We start from the raw sequence: 13,887 nt of genomic DNA, 5'->3' as shown, positions 1-13,887 counted from the left end.
TTTGCCCATTTTAATTGGGTTGCTTATCTTTTTATTGCCAATTCATAAGTATTCTTCAGATTAAAATCCTAAGTCCAGGGCTGGGTTGGTGGCTCAGTGGTAGAGCACTTGCCTAGCACGTGTAAGGCACTGGGTTAGATCCTTGGCACCACATAAAAATGAATAAATAAAATAAAGGTATGAAAGAATGTTGTATCTGTTTTTAAAAAAGTCTTAAGTCTAATTTGTTCACTTTCTTTTCTTTCTTTCCTCTCCTCTCCTTCTCTCCCCTCCCCTCTTCTTTCTTTCCTTTCTTCCTTTCCCTCCTCTCTCTTTTTCTTTCTTTCATTCCCAGGGATTGAACCCAGGGCTCTTAATCTCTGAGCCACATCCCCAGCCCTTTTTAAATTTTTTATTTAGGGACAGGGTCTTGCTAAGTTGCTTAGGGCCTCACTAAGTTGCTGAGATTGGCTTTGGACTTCTCATCCTCCTGCCTCAGCCTCCTAAATTGCTGGGACTGCAGCATGTGCCACTGTGCCCAGCTAATTTGTGCACTTTCTGAACTGGTGATAGCAAAGATTTTTCTTCTGTTTGTCTCTTATAAGCTTTATAGTTTTAGGTTTCTGATCAACAGATTAATTTTTGTTTGTCATGAGAAGAGGATCCAGGTATATTTTTCCCATGTCTTTTATGTTTGTTCAAAGTGCCTTTATTTTTACTACCAATTGACAATGTATATTAGCACCTATTTCCGGACTCTATTCAGTTCCCAACCCAATTTTATACTCTTCTACCAATTCGTCACTGTCCCAGCCACTAAAGCTTTAAAGTTAGTCTTGAAATTTGGTAGTGTTATGCCTCCAAGTTTCTTTATGTTTTTCAGGCTGGAGTTTTTTTTTTTTTTAAATAGAAATGGATAAGCTGATTCTAAAATGAGTATGGAAATCAAAGGACCTACAATAACCAACATGAAGAATAGTGGATTTCAAGACTTATTATAGAGATATAATGAGACAAGTTTGTATTGGCATAAAAGCAGAAATACAGATCAATGGCACAGGAGGAGACCAGATAGAGGTACACGATATGACCAATGAATTTCAACCTGAGGTAACTCAGTGAGGGGACTGATGATCTTTTTAATAAATAGTGCTAAGGGCTGGGGGTATAGGCCAGAGGTAGAGCACTTGCCAGCAAGGCCCTGGGTATGGTCACTAGCATCATGGAAAATAAAAAAATAAATGGTTCTAGAAAATGAGCCTTTGTCTTTACCTTGCATTGTTTAGAAAAACTAACTCAAAATTAATTGTAGAACTAAATGTAAAACCTTAATCTATCAAATTTCTAGAAGAAAAATATCTATGGTCCTCGTGGAGTCAAAGAAACTTAACATAGGTCACAAGAATTGTGGACAATGCGAGGTTAAAAAAAAAAAGTGTGTTTTGGATTTCACCAAAATTAAAATCTGCTCTTCAAAAGCTACTGTTAAGAAAATGGGAATAAAAGTCACAGACTGGAAAAATGGGGCAACAATGTTCACTGAAAAACTTACATATAAATATTCATAATAACCAGAATCTTAGAAATAACTCCAATGTCTTTCAATAATTGAATGGTAAACAATGAAATACTACTCAACAATAAAAAAGGATAAAATTTTTTCTTCATTTTTAAAAACAAACAAACAAAAAGAATAAGAAACTCCTGATATACACAATTACATGGATGAAATTCAAAAACATTATGTTGAGAGAAAGAAGCCAAATCCTCTCCATTTAGATTGTCTCTGTTAGGAGAAGAGTGGAGGACTTAATGATTTTGAGGGACTGACCCTCACCACACATTGGTTCTTCATGACTTCTTTGATGCAGGCACTGTACTGTCTTCACTCAGTAGCCTTTCAGGCTTCTCCCAGAGGTCAGCAGCAGGAGCTTTAAAATCTGCCTTTACCTTTCAGGCACATTTAAGTTCTCTGTGGCTTACCAGTTGCAAAGTAAAAATGTGATTTGCAAACTACCAAGCACCTATGTCTTGAGTAGCCAAAAAAGAAATGAGAAAGAAGGAAAGGTCCAACTCCCAACTCCCCACTCTCTTTGCTTTCCTACATTTCTAAGTGACTGTCCACAGTAGGATAGGGGAGGGGGTGTCAAGGGATGGGAGAGGAAGAGAAGGAAGTTGCCAAGGATGCTGATTTCCAGCTTTATCACCAGATTAGATTAGGAATTTTCAAAAAAGTAGGGCTAACTCCAGTCTTTGGGTTAGACAGTTCTTTAAACAAAAAAGGAGATAATGTGAGCATTTTCAGGACACCAGGAGATGTAGAAATCAGTATAAGTGTTATTCTGTTATTTAATTTTTTAAAAATTCAAAATGGTGGTAGGGCCATGAAGGAACATCCAGTATAGAATTTGCTTTCCTATTATAAACAATTAGAAAACTAGACAAAATAAATAACTTTTCAGGCATCAGGACAATAGATAGTCTAGGACTGTGATCCCAGAAAGCAGGGAAGCAGGTGAGGCGAGACCTGTAATGATATTGGCTTCCCATGTGGGGGGCAATTTTCAGATGGCACAGGGAGGGAAACCCAACCAGACTGAGTAATGTCACTGAGTTAAGGAGACAGAGATTGGAGTTCCAGAAGGATGAGGCAGGTCAGAATACTGTAGAGCAGGGATTCGCAAACTATGGTTTTGGGGCCAATTCATGACCTAGTCTATTTTTGAATCAGGCCTTCAATAAAAATGAATTACACATTTTAAAAAGGATTATTAAAGAAAAAAAGAATATGTGTGATGCAGACATTTGTCTCCACTAGCTTTCCCTGACACCATATGTGGCCTGCAAGCCTAAAATATTTACTTTCTGGTACTGTGTGGAGAATGTTTGCCATTCCCTGCTGCCTGGGATAGAGATAACAGTGAAAGAGAAATTTCCAGAAGGTTGGGAAAAAACCAAGGTCAGAGAGCTGTAAGCTGAATGATTCTCGGCACTCATATGGTACTGGGAGACACTCAAGTTTAATCTGACCAGAGAGGAGGACCCTCACTGAGTACTTGGGCCATCAGTAGAGACCTGGCAAAGCTCAAGCCTTAATATAGATAGTCCTAATGTAAAGGCTGCTTTGGGCTCATCCTAACAAACTTGAAAAATAGCCTCAATTGGGACTGGGGTGTGGTTCAGTGGTAAAGAGCTTTTCTGGCATGCTCAGGAGCCCTGGGTTTGATCCCCAGCACTGCAAAGACAAAACCCAAACCAAAAAAATCTCAGATGGATGAAGGTAAACTACAAGTAACTAACATGGATACCAAATTTTAAAGACAGATGATATAATTCAAATAGACAATAATGTAACATTTACAGTGTTGAGCATTCATTAAGTATTTTTAGAAATGTGAAAAAGCAGAAAATTATGACCTGTAACAGAAAAGTCAGTAGAAACAGATACAAAATGACAGTTATGATAAAATTAGTAGACAAAGATTTAAAAATACCTGTCACTAAATTTGCTTAAGAATTTTTTTTTTAAATGAACATAATTAGGAGAGAAGTTTAAAAAAGAGATCCAAATGGAATTGTTAGAACTAAAAGCTACAACATCTGAAGTGAAAAGTAAACTGGATTAGTTTAACCACAGATTAGACACCAAAGAATAAAGTATTAGTAGAATTGAAGGCACAGTGATAGAAACCATTCTGAAGCACAGACAAAGCAATTTGGTCTGGTAATTTGATCTGTAGGCCAATATGAAATGATCTGACCCATGAACAATTAGAGTTCAGAATAAAGAAGAAGATAGGGGGAGCAAAACAAACAAACAAAACACAAAACAAAATTGAAGAAACAATGAGAATTTTACAAATTTGATAAAAACTAAGTCAGCATTCAAGAAGCACTGAATGAATGAATCCCAAGCAAACTAAACACAAAGAAAACCACACCACTGAACATTAATAATTGAATTACTATTCAAAACTCAGTGATGAGTTAAAATTAACTAGAAAAAGGACATATTAAATGCTATAGACCTCTCTTCATGAGTTGGGCAAGTCAGAAGATACTAGAGCATCATCTTCAAATATTGAAAGGAAAAAAGTCAATGTAGAATTCCATTATCAAGTTAAAATATCTTCCAAAAATGAAAGTGAAGGAAGACTTTTATTAACAAAAGCTCAGCAAATCCCTTCCCGGACTTCAAGCAACATTAAAGGAAGTTTTTCAGGTTGAAGTAAAAGATACCAGAGGGAATCTTAGACCATTACAAAGAAATGATGTGCTTCAGAGATGGTAACTTCATTAAAACATTAAAGGCTGTTTTTTAAAAAAATTTTAAATCACATCATAAGTGAAATGATGTAATATTATTTAAAGGTAAATTATGATAAGTTAAAGATCTATTAAAAACACTACAGCAACCACTAAAAAATAATGAGATGTATCTATTAAGCCAGTGGTGGTGAATATGGAATTCTAGTAGTTAATCCAAGCTATGGAAGGAAAAGTGAAAAGATGGAATATAGAACCAATCAGAGGACAAATGGCAAGATGGTAGATTTAAATTCAACCACATAATTACATTAACTATAAAGGGTCTGAATGGCTTAATTCAAAGATTTTTAGACTGCAAAAAGAAAGACCAGGAATGTACTTGAAGTATAAAGCATGACGAAGTTAAAAATAAGAGGAAAAACATACACATGTAAATGATAAGAAAGCTATAACATGTATTTAAAAGTAGAACTCAGGAAAAGGAAGATAGCCATAGGTAAAGTGGAATGTTTCATAATTATGAAAGGTATAATTTCTCAAGAAGACATAATCCTAATGACATAGTTTTAACATCTCTGAAGCATTGAAAGTAAAAAGATACAAATTCATAATCACAATGGGAGATTTCAACACACCTGTCTCAATCATTGGTAGAATAAGTAGACAAAAAAAAAAAAAAAAAAAAAAAAAGAGGTCTGGGGTTGTGGCTCAGTGGTAGAGTGCTTGCCTGGCATGTGTGAGCACTGGGTTCAATCCTCAGCACCACATAAATAAATAAATAAATAAGTAAGTAAATAAATAAATAAATAAAATAAAGGTCCATCAACAACTAGAAAAATTTTTTTAAAATGGGAAAGGATATTGAAGACCTGAGCAGCACTATCCTTTCAAGCTCATGTGGAAATTCACCAAGGAAGATCATATCTTGAGCCATAAAACATGTATTAATAAAGGTGAAGTGATTGAAATCATTGAGTATGTTTTCCAACAACAATGGAATGAAATAAATAACAGAGATATCTCAAAATATAAGAAAATTAATATATTTCTTTTTTGTGAGAGGGGAGTACCAGGAATTGAACTCAGGGGCACTTGACCACTGAGCCACATCCCCAGCCCTATTTTGTATTAGAGACAGGGTCTCACTGAGTGGCTTAGTGCCTTGCCATTGCTGAGGCTGGCTTTGAACTTGGGATTCTCTTGCCTTAGCAAACTGGGATTACAGGCATGGGCCACTGTACCTGGTGGAAATTAATATATTTTGAAAGAACCCTTTCAATCAAAGGGAAATTAGAAAATATTTGCATCAAATTATAAAGAAATTATAACATTAAATTTTGTGGGATGTAGCTAACACAGTGCTCAAGATGGAAATTTATAACTTTAAAGGTATATTTGGAAAAACAATGATTTTAAGTTCATTATCCAACCTTCTACTTGAAAAAGCTAGAAAAAGAAAATTATTCCCAAATAAAACAGAGGAAGGAAATAAAGATAGGTGTGAAAAATCACAGTAAAGAGATAAAAAGCACAACAGAAAAGAAGTTCTCAAACTTTTTGATTTCAGGATTATCTTATACTCTCAAAAATGACTGAGGATCCTAGAGTCTGGTTTATGTGTTTATACCTCCCAGTATTTACTGCATTAGAAATTAAAACATATTAAAATATATTTTATTACTTACTTAAAATAAAAATAAGTCCACTCAGACAAACAACATAACTTTTTATTAAAAAAGCTGTATTTTTCCAAAAGAAAACTTTGTTGTGCAGAATAGTATTGTTTTACAGTTTCTCAAATTTCTGTAATGTCAGGCTTAATAGAGGACAGCTGGAATATCATTCTCTTCTGCATTTAATTATTATTTTGGTTGAAGTATGTGAAGAAAACTCAGCTTCACATAGACATACAGCTAGGAAGGTTAGTATTTTAAAAGCTTTTAACAGTAATTGTAGATGTCCTTTTTTTTTGTTATGTACCAGAGATTGAACCCAGAGGGGTTTAACCACTGAGCCACAACCCCAGCCCTCTTTTATATTTTTATTTAGAGACTGGGTCTCACTGAGTTGCATAAGGCCTTGCTAAGTTACTGAGGCTGGGATTACAGGCGTGCACCACTGTGCCCTTTTATTACTTACACTGTACCAAATATTTTTGTCATTTTTTTTTTTTTTAGAGAGAGAGAGAGAGAATTTTTTAAATATTTATTTTTTAGTTTTCGGCGGACACAACATCTTTGTATGTGGTGTTTAGGATCGAGCGCGCTACCGCTTGAGCCACATCCCCAGCCCTGTACCAAATCTTTTTGTACTTATTATTAGTTGTAGTTGGACACAATACCTTTATTTTATTTATTTATTTTTTATTAGGTGCTGAGGATCGAACCCAGCGCCTCACACATGCTAGACAAGTGCTCTACAGCTGAGCCACAACCACAGCCCCACTTTTTGTACTTATTACATTGAAACCCATTGGTCCATCTTCCATTCTCAATGGATCTTTTACCCACTTTGTAAAACCACTGGAAAATATTGGTTCACATAGTTATGCAGATTTTTCTGTATTTTGACATTTCATTATACAATATAAAAAGGAATCACACTCGTTAATATGACCACCATTGTTTGTGGAGAGTGGTAATTTGAATCATGGCCTCTAATTGCCTTGTGGTTGTGTTGGGCTGGAACATCCTGTACAAAGGTGCAGGTCAAGATGGCCCAGTTGGTATGGTGAGGCTGACCTGAGGAGGCTCCTTGCAAAAGCACAGAGCTGTCAAGTTCAGACCTTGCGCTCAGGCAGAGCTCTCGGGGATAGAGAATTCTGAGCATAACAAAATAACCCCGATGTCTCACCAGTCCTGCGTCCTTCAGACTGCCTGCTTTGTAGAAACTTTCCCACAGATAACCTTTTGATGAAACTGATATAATAAACGTGCTGAGCCACCTCTGGGTCACTGCTCCTCCATCAGAGGTTAGTGCCCACCTGAACTCAGCTTTTTCTATGTCTCTTTTCTTCATCCCCCACAGCCCCTCATCTGGTTTCCGAATAACAGTTGTGCAGGTTGCTGCAACTGGTGTCTGAACAAGAACATGAGGTCCAGGCAACTACTTTCAGAAGCCTTTAATTGTTGGAAAGTTGTTGAGTTCATGGTAGCAAATACAAACTTTCTAAAATTCAAATTTTCTCTTGAAAGATTGAATTGTATAATTGACAACAAATATTGTCAATTATTTCTCTTAAAGTTTCAGATTCTAACCTTGTTTATTTTTGAGAAAATGTCTGCCAAATACTCGAGTGTAAATGACTAGTTTGATTATTAGCCATTCCTTTTAAGTAAAAATGATATTCTGGATAAAATGATATCCCCTGATAGTTGATCTTGAGACTCAATCACAATGTGTTTTCTTAAGTCAACATCATACTATAGGAGAGTGTTTATGCCTATTTACTAGTTCCTCACATGAAATACTGAATAGAAGTAGATTAAAGGAACATTAATAAAATTCACAATTTTTACAAGGATCACTTTATGAGAAATATCTACATGTATATATTTCAGTGCAACAAAATAGGTGATGTAGGGGAGAGTCTAGCTGATATCTTTGTTTTTTTTTTTTTTTTTTTTTTGGTACCAGGGATTGAACTCAGGGGCACTCAATCACTGAGCCACATCCCCAGATCTATTTTGTATTTTATTTAGAGACAGGGTCTCACTGAGTTGCTTAGTGCGTCACTTTTGCTGAGGCTGGCTTTGAACTCTTGATCCTCCTGCCTCAGCCTCCTGAGCCACTGGAATTACAGGCATGTGCCACTTCACCCAGCTAGCCTATATTTTTATGTAACTTACTTGTGTTTTCAAGACCTGTCATGCTCCAATTCCAAATATATCACTTCCATTGAATGACAGATGGCTGTTTTGTCCAATTGAATTTATGACTTTGCAAGTCTGACTTAATATTGACCTTATGATAGGAAGTATCCATCTCTTAGTCACTTAATGTCCTATAATCTGGCACATAGCTTCTTTGATGGTTCAGTAGAGTGCCAGGAGTTGTTTTTCAGAGTGTACGGTTCCTTTACTGCAGAGAGTATGGTCTTGCTCTAGAACTGCAGAGATCTATTACCATGGGCCTGAGTTGGGACATATCAGAAACTCCTTACAGCAATTTGATTCACCACAACAAACTCTAGCACTATGGGACTTGCCAGGGCATTATAGCCCAATTGACAAGGCTGCTTCTACCACAACCTGACCCCTCCAGTAACCCCTTTTGTTACTGGGGATTGAACCCAGGGGCACTTTACCACGGAGCTACATGCCCAGCCCTTTTCTGTTTTATTGAGACAGGGTCTTGCTAAGTTGCTTAGGACCTCATTGTTGATGGCTTTGAACTTGTGATCTTCTTGCCTCAGCCTCCAAAGTCACTGGGATTACAGGTGTGTGTCACTACAATTGGTACCTGACTCCATCTCTTGATAGGAGGAGCTATAAAGCATCATGGCCAAGTTTTGCATTCTACCATGGAATTCTTGATGTATTAAATGGCCCCTCTTGTTATCCTATGTGAATAAACTATAAATTCCTGTGTTATTTGGAATAACAGAACATATTGCATTAATGATACTGAATCAGAGAAATGCTAAGCAACTCAATTGGTCAAATCTGCCTTAATGGAAGATCTTAGCCACAAGGAAGGATTGCAAAAACAAAACCCAACATTCTGCCTTGCTTCTAGTGGCTGATTGTTTTTATATAGCATAGTCAGGAGGAAAAACTGACTCAAGAAATAAAACAAAAAATAACAGGGGTACCCTATCTAGTCCTGATTCTAAAATAATAGAAAGGTCAATATCTTTATAAACTTCTGTACCCAAATGATTTTTGTCTTTCTAACTGTGCTGGTGTCTAGATATATGTCCCATGAATATGCTAATCATGTGTGAAAGTTTTTTTTTTTCCCCCTCAGCATGAATAAACTCAAGTGAGCTTGTGGTCCCTTCTATTTTCAAAGCCAGCAGTGAAACATCCTCAAATCTCTTTCTCCTCTGCTTCTGGCATCGCACCTTTCTCTGACCTGGATTCTCTGGCTTCCCTCACCCAAGAAAGCCTCTGATTACGGTGGGCCCACCTGGATAATCCAGATAGTCCTTCCATCTCAAAGAGTTTTAATCGAACCACATTCTGCTGTCCACGTGGGGTGACATTCACAGATCCCAGGGATTAGAATGCATACATCCTTGGGAGGCAAGGGTGACTAGTACAGGGTGATTCCAGAGGTCGGCTATTGCGAAAAAGACTATAAACATTTGTACAGCTTAGTGGGTTTGTGCGTGTGAGCAGAAATCCTTATGTCTCCGGGAACAGAGACCCGGGAGTATAATGACTGGGTCGTATATAATTGCATATTTTGTTTTACGAGGAACCGTCCATGTGTTTCCCAGACTGGCTGGAATATTTCACATTTGTACCACCACGTACGAGTGACCCAGCCTCTCTGCATCCCTGTCAGTGTCTGGGGTTGTTACCGTTCCTGTTCCTCAGTTTTGCCAATCGGAAAGGCGGGCAGTGCCATCTGCTAACGATCCCGAGCCGTTTTTCCTTGTGGATCTCCACGACGGAGAAGGTGGCGGGGGCTGGCTAGCCGGGCGGCTGGGGGTGGGAAGCGCAGCCTTTCTGTGGAGGGGTTCACCGAGTCGGGGCGGGCGATCGCGGGAGGCCCTAGCCGGACCCCAGCCTGCGGCTCTGCTGGGGCGGCCGTGGCGATCTCTGCGGGAACCCAGGGTAAGGACGCGGGTGTGGGCTCCCGAGCCGCGCTCCCGGGGGCCTGGACCCAGGCCAGCAGCACCGGAGTCCGCAGCGCGAGGCCCGACGCGAGTGCGCGGCGTCGCCCCTGCGACCGGCGTTGCCCCCGTGGGCGGGGCGGGGCGTCGGGAGCGCGGCCTTAGTCCGCGGTCTCCCTCGAGGACGACCACTCTAGCAGCGCCGGCCCCTCGGTCCTGGCGGGAAGGAGGGCAGGGGAAACCCAGGAAGCCACACTCCCTTGGCGGGGTCCTAGCCCGTCGTCGCCGCCACCGCCTCGCCTCGCGAGCACGGGGCCGTTTCCCGCCACCGGCGGTCGGTGCGGCCGCGAGGGGGCGCGTCAGGGCCGGCGCACCATGGCGCTCAGGGGCGGCTTCCTGGGCCTGTTGGCCTGGCTCCTGCTCCTGCAGCCACGGCTTGGCGAGGCCCGCTCGGCCTCCGCGCCCTCCGCGCCCTCCGCGCCCTCCGACATTTCCGATCCCTCCGACCCCTCGGAGTCCCCTACGCCCACCGACAAGATGCTGCTGACCCCGCCGGTGGCCACGGGGCCCACAGTTATGGTGTTTAGTTCAGGTGACCGTGATTCCTCCAGGACGACTGAATTCCCATCAGGTGACTTCTCGGCCACACCCTGACGCAGAGACTGCCTGGCCTGAGTGATCAGGACCCCTGCGGTCCAGGAGGAGGATGCAGGAACTGCGGTCCCCGGGTGCTGGGTGCGGGCTCTGAGCTACCCAGCCTGCCCTTGAGATCTGAGGGGACACAGCCATTCCCCAAGGAGTCTCAGGGATGCGGACCTGCCCTGGGGTCTGAGGGACGTGGCTTGCTCCTCCGGGTTTGAGGTTCTGGCTCAGGTTTTACTCTCAGCCCTCCCTTCACTGATCTGCTCCAGCATGTGGCCACAGGTCTATGAGGATAGTTGGTGGAAGGCCAGCCGTGCGGACAAGGTGGCCCTGGCAGGTGAGCCTGCAGATCAATAATCGACACATATGCGGAGGCTCCCTCATCTCCAATCAGTTCGTGCTTACTGCAGCCCACTGCATATTTGGGTGAGTGAGTGGGGCCCAGAGGCGTGGGCTCCTGATCGGGCTGTGTGACCTGGAGCTAGTCTTGTCCTCCACCAAGAGTTTCCTCTTCCTCATCTGAAAAGGGGGATGGGGTGAGAGCCTCCATAGTTTTTATTTATTCTGGATGAGACCTGAGGATTTGCAATTCTGACACGTGGACAGGTGATACTAGTCTGGTGACCACACTTGGAGTACTGCTGGCTAGAGTGGTCAAGGGTTGGGGAGGGAATGTGGTTTGGAGGGAGGGAGTGGCAGATGGCTGGCCCGCAAGGATGGGGTCAGGCTGGGAAGTACCTGGACTGTGTGGAAGGGAAATGTGTGTGTAGACCCTTCAGGATCTCTCCGTAGCCATCTGGAATACACAGTGAAGCTGGGGGACAAAGACCTGAAACATCGAGCCCCAACGTCAGTCGAGATCCCAGTCAAAGACATTGTCATCCACCAGTATTACTCTCCTCTTGGAGTCATCGAACATGACATTGCACTTGCTATGCTGGCCTTCCCTGTGAATTACTCCACACACATTCAGCCTGTATGCATCCCTGAAAAGTCTTTCTTGGTAGAAACTGATACCTTGTGCTGGGTCACCGGATGGGGCAAGCTAAGTGAGCTAGGTGAGATTGTAAAGCAGGACTACAACAACCTTAGGCCCAGGAGGAGGATACCTGGCAGCTTGGTGTTGGTCTGCAAGCTAAAGGGAGGGACAGGGAGGTAGATTTTGTACTAGGTGGGTAAGGGAGGAGGGGGGACAAGATGCTGCCAGGGAGTAATTTAACAACTGTTTGTGAATTTCTGTTGGTTTGTCAAGAGTTGGGGGCTTGGGTGTCAAGCATGGTGGGTTCTTTCAAGGGTAGATTTTAGGTAAGGGACTGAATTTTAGTTGTTCCTCCACAAAAGTATCTGCTTTGATAGCTAAGGAGCTTCCTGTTTGTGAGAAGAGGCCAGAAACTCTCAGTGGGCTTTAGGACCTCCTATTCCTTGACATTTGGGATTTTGGTACCTTTGGGGCACCATGTGTCTGAGAGTCTGTGATATTGTTCTAGAAAGTAAAGTTGCTTTATAGATACACAGGACACCCTGGTGATACTTAGAGTGACAGAGTTTGGTTGTTATTTCTCAGACTGACAAGACTTTGGCTTCCCTCTCCTGGGCTGTTTTTACTTTTGCTTTGGTTTGGATCTTAACATCATCCTACACTCATGTCAGTGTTAGACCTCATTTCCTCCAGGGTCAGCTGGGGACAATAGCCAGTTCCTAAGAGGATGCCTGTGTGTGAACACACTGAATTGAGACTCAGAGTAAGTACCACTGTGTCTGTCTAGTCTCACTCATGCAGATCCACTCCTAAATTATCTTTCTGTAGATTCAGAAAGGGCATCAGAAGAGCTTCAGGAGGCTGAGCTAAACATTATTCGTCACCAGAAATGTAATGAGTTGCTTCAGAAAAGGACAAAAACTAAAGTTCAGTTTACCAAGGAAGGGACGGTCTGTGGCTATAATGATGAAGGAAAGGACTCCTGCCAGGTGAGTTTCATGGGGCCCTTGCTGCTCTGCATTACAGTTTTCTTCCCCCCAGGCAAAAGAGCCTGGGTGGTCCCCTAATTCCTCCATTAACCCTTATTCAAGTTAATGGTGTGCGAGGACAAGCCACCAGGACTCTCCTGAGTTAGCCTGACATAATCCTTCAGGAGAGAGTAGTGGATTCTGCCTGGCAGGGGGTGGGGGGGGTGGGGTGGGGGGGTATAGTGGTGGTGAATCAAGCAGGTTATAATATGAAGTTCCATGTTTTGAACCACTTTTATGTGACATGCAATGCACTTGGGTGAGCAGTTTATTCATTTCTGTCCCAGAGTTGGTGCATTATCTTTGTTTATATAGTTTTTTTGGAGCACAAATTTTTCAGTAGATAGATAATTTTTATTTGTTAAAATATTCAGTTCTGAAATCTCATGCTCACAGAAACTAGGAGCTGGCAGGTGCCTGGGGACACCACAGGTGTGCCCCGTTTGCCAGTAACTTGAAGTACCATCAGCTTGCTCTGATGTAGATCGAATCCATTTCTGCCATTTGTTTCTTTTCTCTTTCTCCAGGGAGACTCTGGGGGCCCCCTAGTCTGTGAATATAATACAACATGGATCCAGGTGGGAATTGTGAGCTGGGGCCTTGGCTGTGGTCGCCTTGGCTATCCTGGTATATATACAGAAGTTAGTTTCTACAGGGACTGGATAGTTTCTCTAATGAACCGGGCTTCCTGTCTGGACTCAGCAAACTTCCTCATGTTAAGCCTGTGTGTAGTCATCCCGGTGACCCCGTGATTACCCTGGCCCACTCCCCTCCTGTTTCTGAGTCTCCCACTAGGCCTCTCCTCTGACCTCTCTTTCCTTCTCAATGCCCTTTCTTCAAATTCTGGTTGGGATTCATCGCCCCTGAGGAGATCCACATGGAGCACAGCAGGGAGACTGGGGCCTGTCAAGTGTCCCAGCTGGTGCTCTGCTCATCTGCCTCAGCCAACCTGTGCCTGCTGGGAATATGGGTGAACTGATTCTAGCTAGAGGGCCAGCAGACCTGCCATTGGGAGCGTGGTGACTTAGGGACACCTTGCAGAACATCTGCCAAAGGAGAGAATTCATCACGGTGAAGGAAGGCAGAACCTGGCCCTAGTTTCAGGGTCTCCCTGAGACTTTGTCACACCAACCTGCAAGGTGATTGCAGAGGCAGTGAAGGAGGCCCTAGCAGGTCCCTGCAGAGGTGTGAGGCCTGGGACTTTAGCA

General features: G+C 42.3%; 1 protein-coding gene across 1 annotated transcript; it reads left to right on the top strand.

The window, feature by feature from the left end:
• The first annotated feature begins 10,405 nt into the window (after positions 1-10,405).
• On the top strand, positions 10,406-13,431 carry LOC143399757 (serine protease 44-like). The gene is made up of 5 exons (XM_076856723.1): positions 10,406-10,622; positions 10,942-11,098; positions 11,465-11,730; positions 12,486-12,640; positions 13,207-13,431. The coding sequence occupies exons 1-5, from the start codon at positions 10,406-10,408 to the stop codon at positions 13,429-13,431; spliced, it is 1,020 nt and encodes a 339-aa protein (XP_076712838.1).
• Positions 13,432-13,887: the final 456 nt, after the last annotated feature.

This window comes from Callospermophilus lateralis, chromosome 1 (genome assembly GCF_048772815.1).
Source record: "Callospermophilus lateralis isolate mCalLat2 chromosome 1, mCalLat2.hap1, whole genome shotgun sequence".
Classification (NCBI taxonomy): Eukaryota; Metazoa; Chordata; class Mammalia; order Rodentia; family Sciuridae; genus Callospermophilus; species Callospermophilus lateralis.
The sequence above is the reverse complement of the archived record's forward strand: the minus strand, read 5'-3'. Positions and strand labels throughout refer to the sequence as shown.

Coding starts and splice junctions, on each gene's coding strand:
- LOC143399757 (XM_076856723.1), top strand. CDS start 10,406: ATGGCGCTCAGGGGCGGCTTCCTGGGCCTGTTGGCCTGGCTCCTGCTC. Junction 10,623..10,941: donor AGTTATGGTGTTTAGTTCAG/GTGACCGTGATT, acceptor GATCTGCTCCAG/CATGTGGCCACAGGTCTATG. Junction 12,641..13,206: donor AAGGAAAGGACTCCTGCCAG/GTGAGTTTCATG, acceptor CTCTTTCTCCAG/GGAGACTCTGGGGGCCCCCT.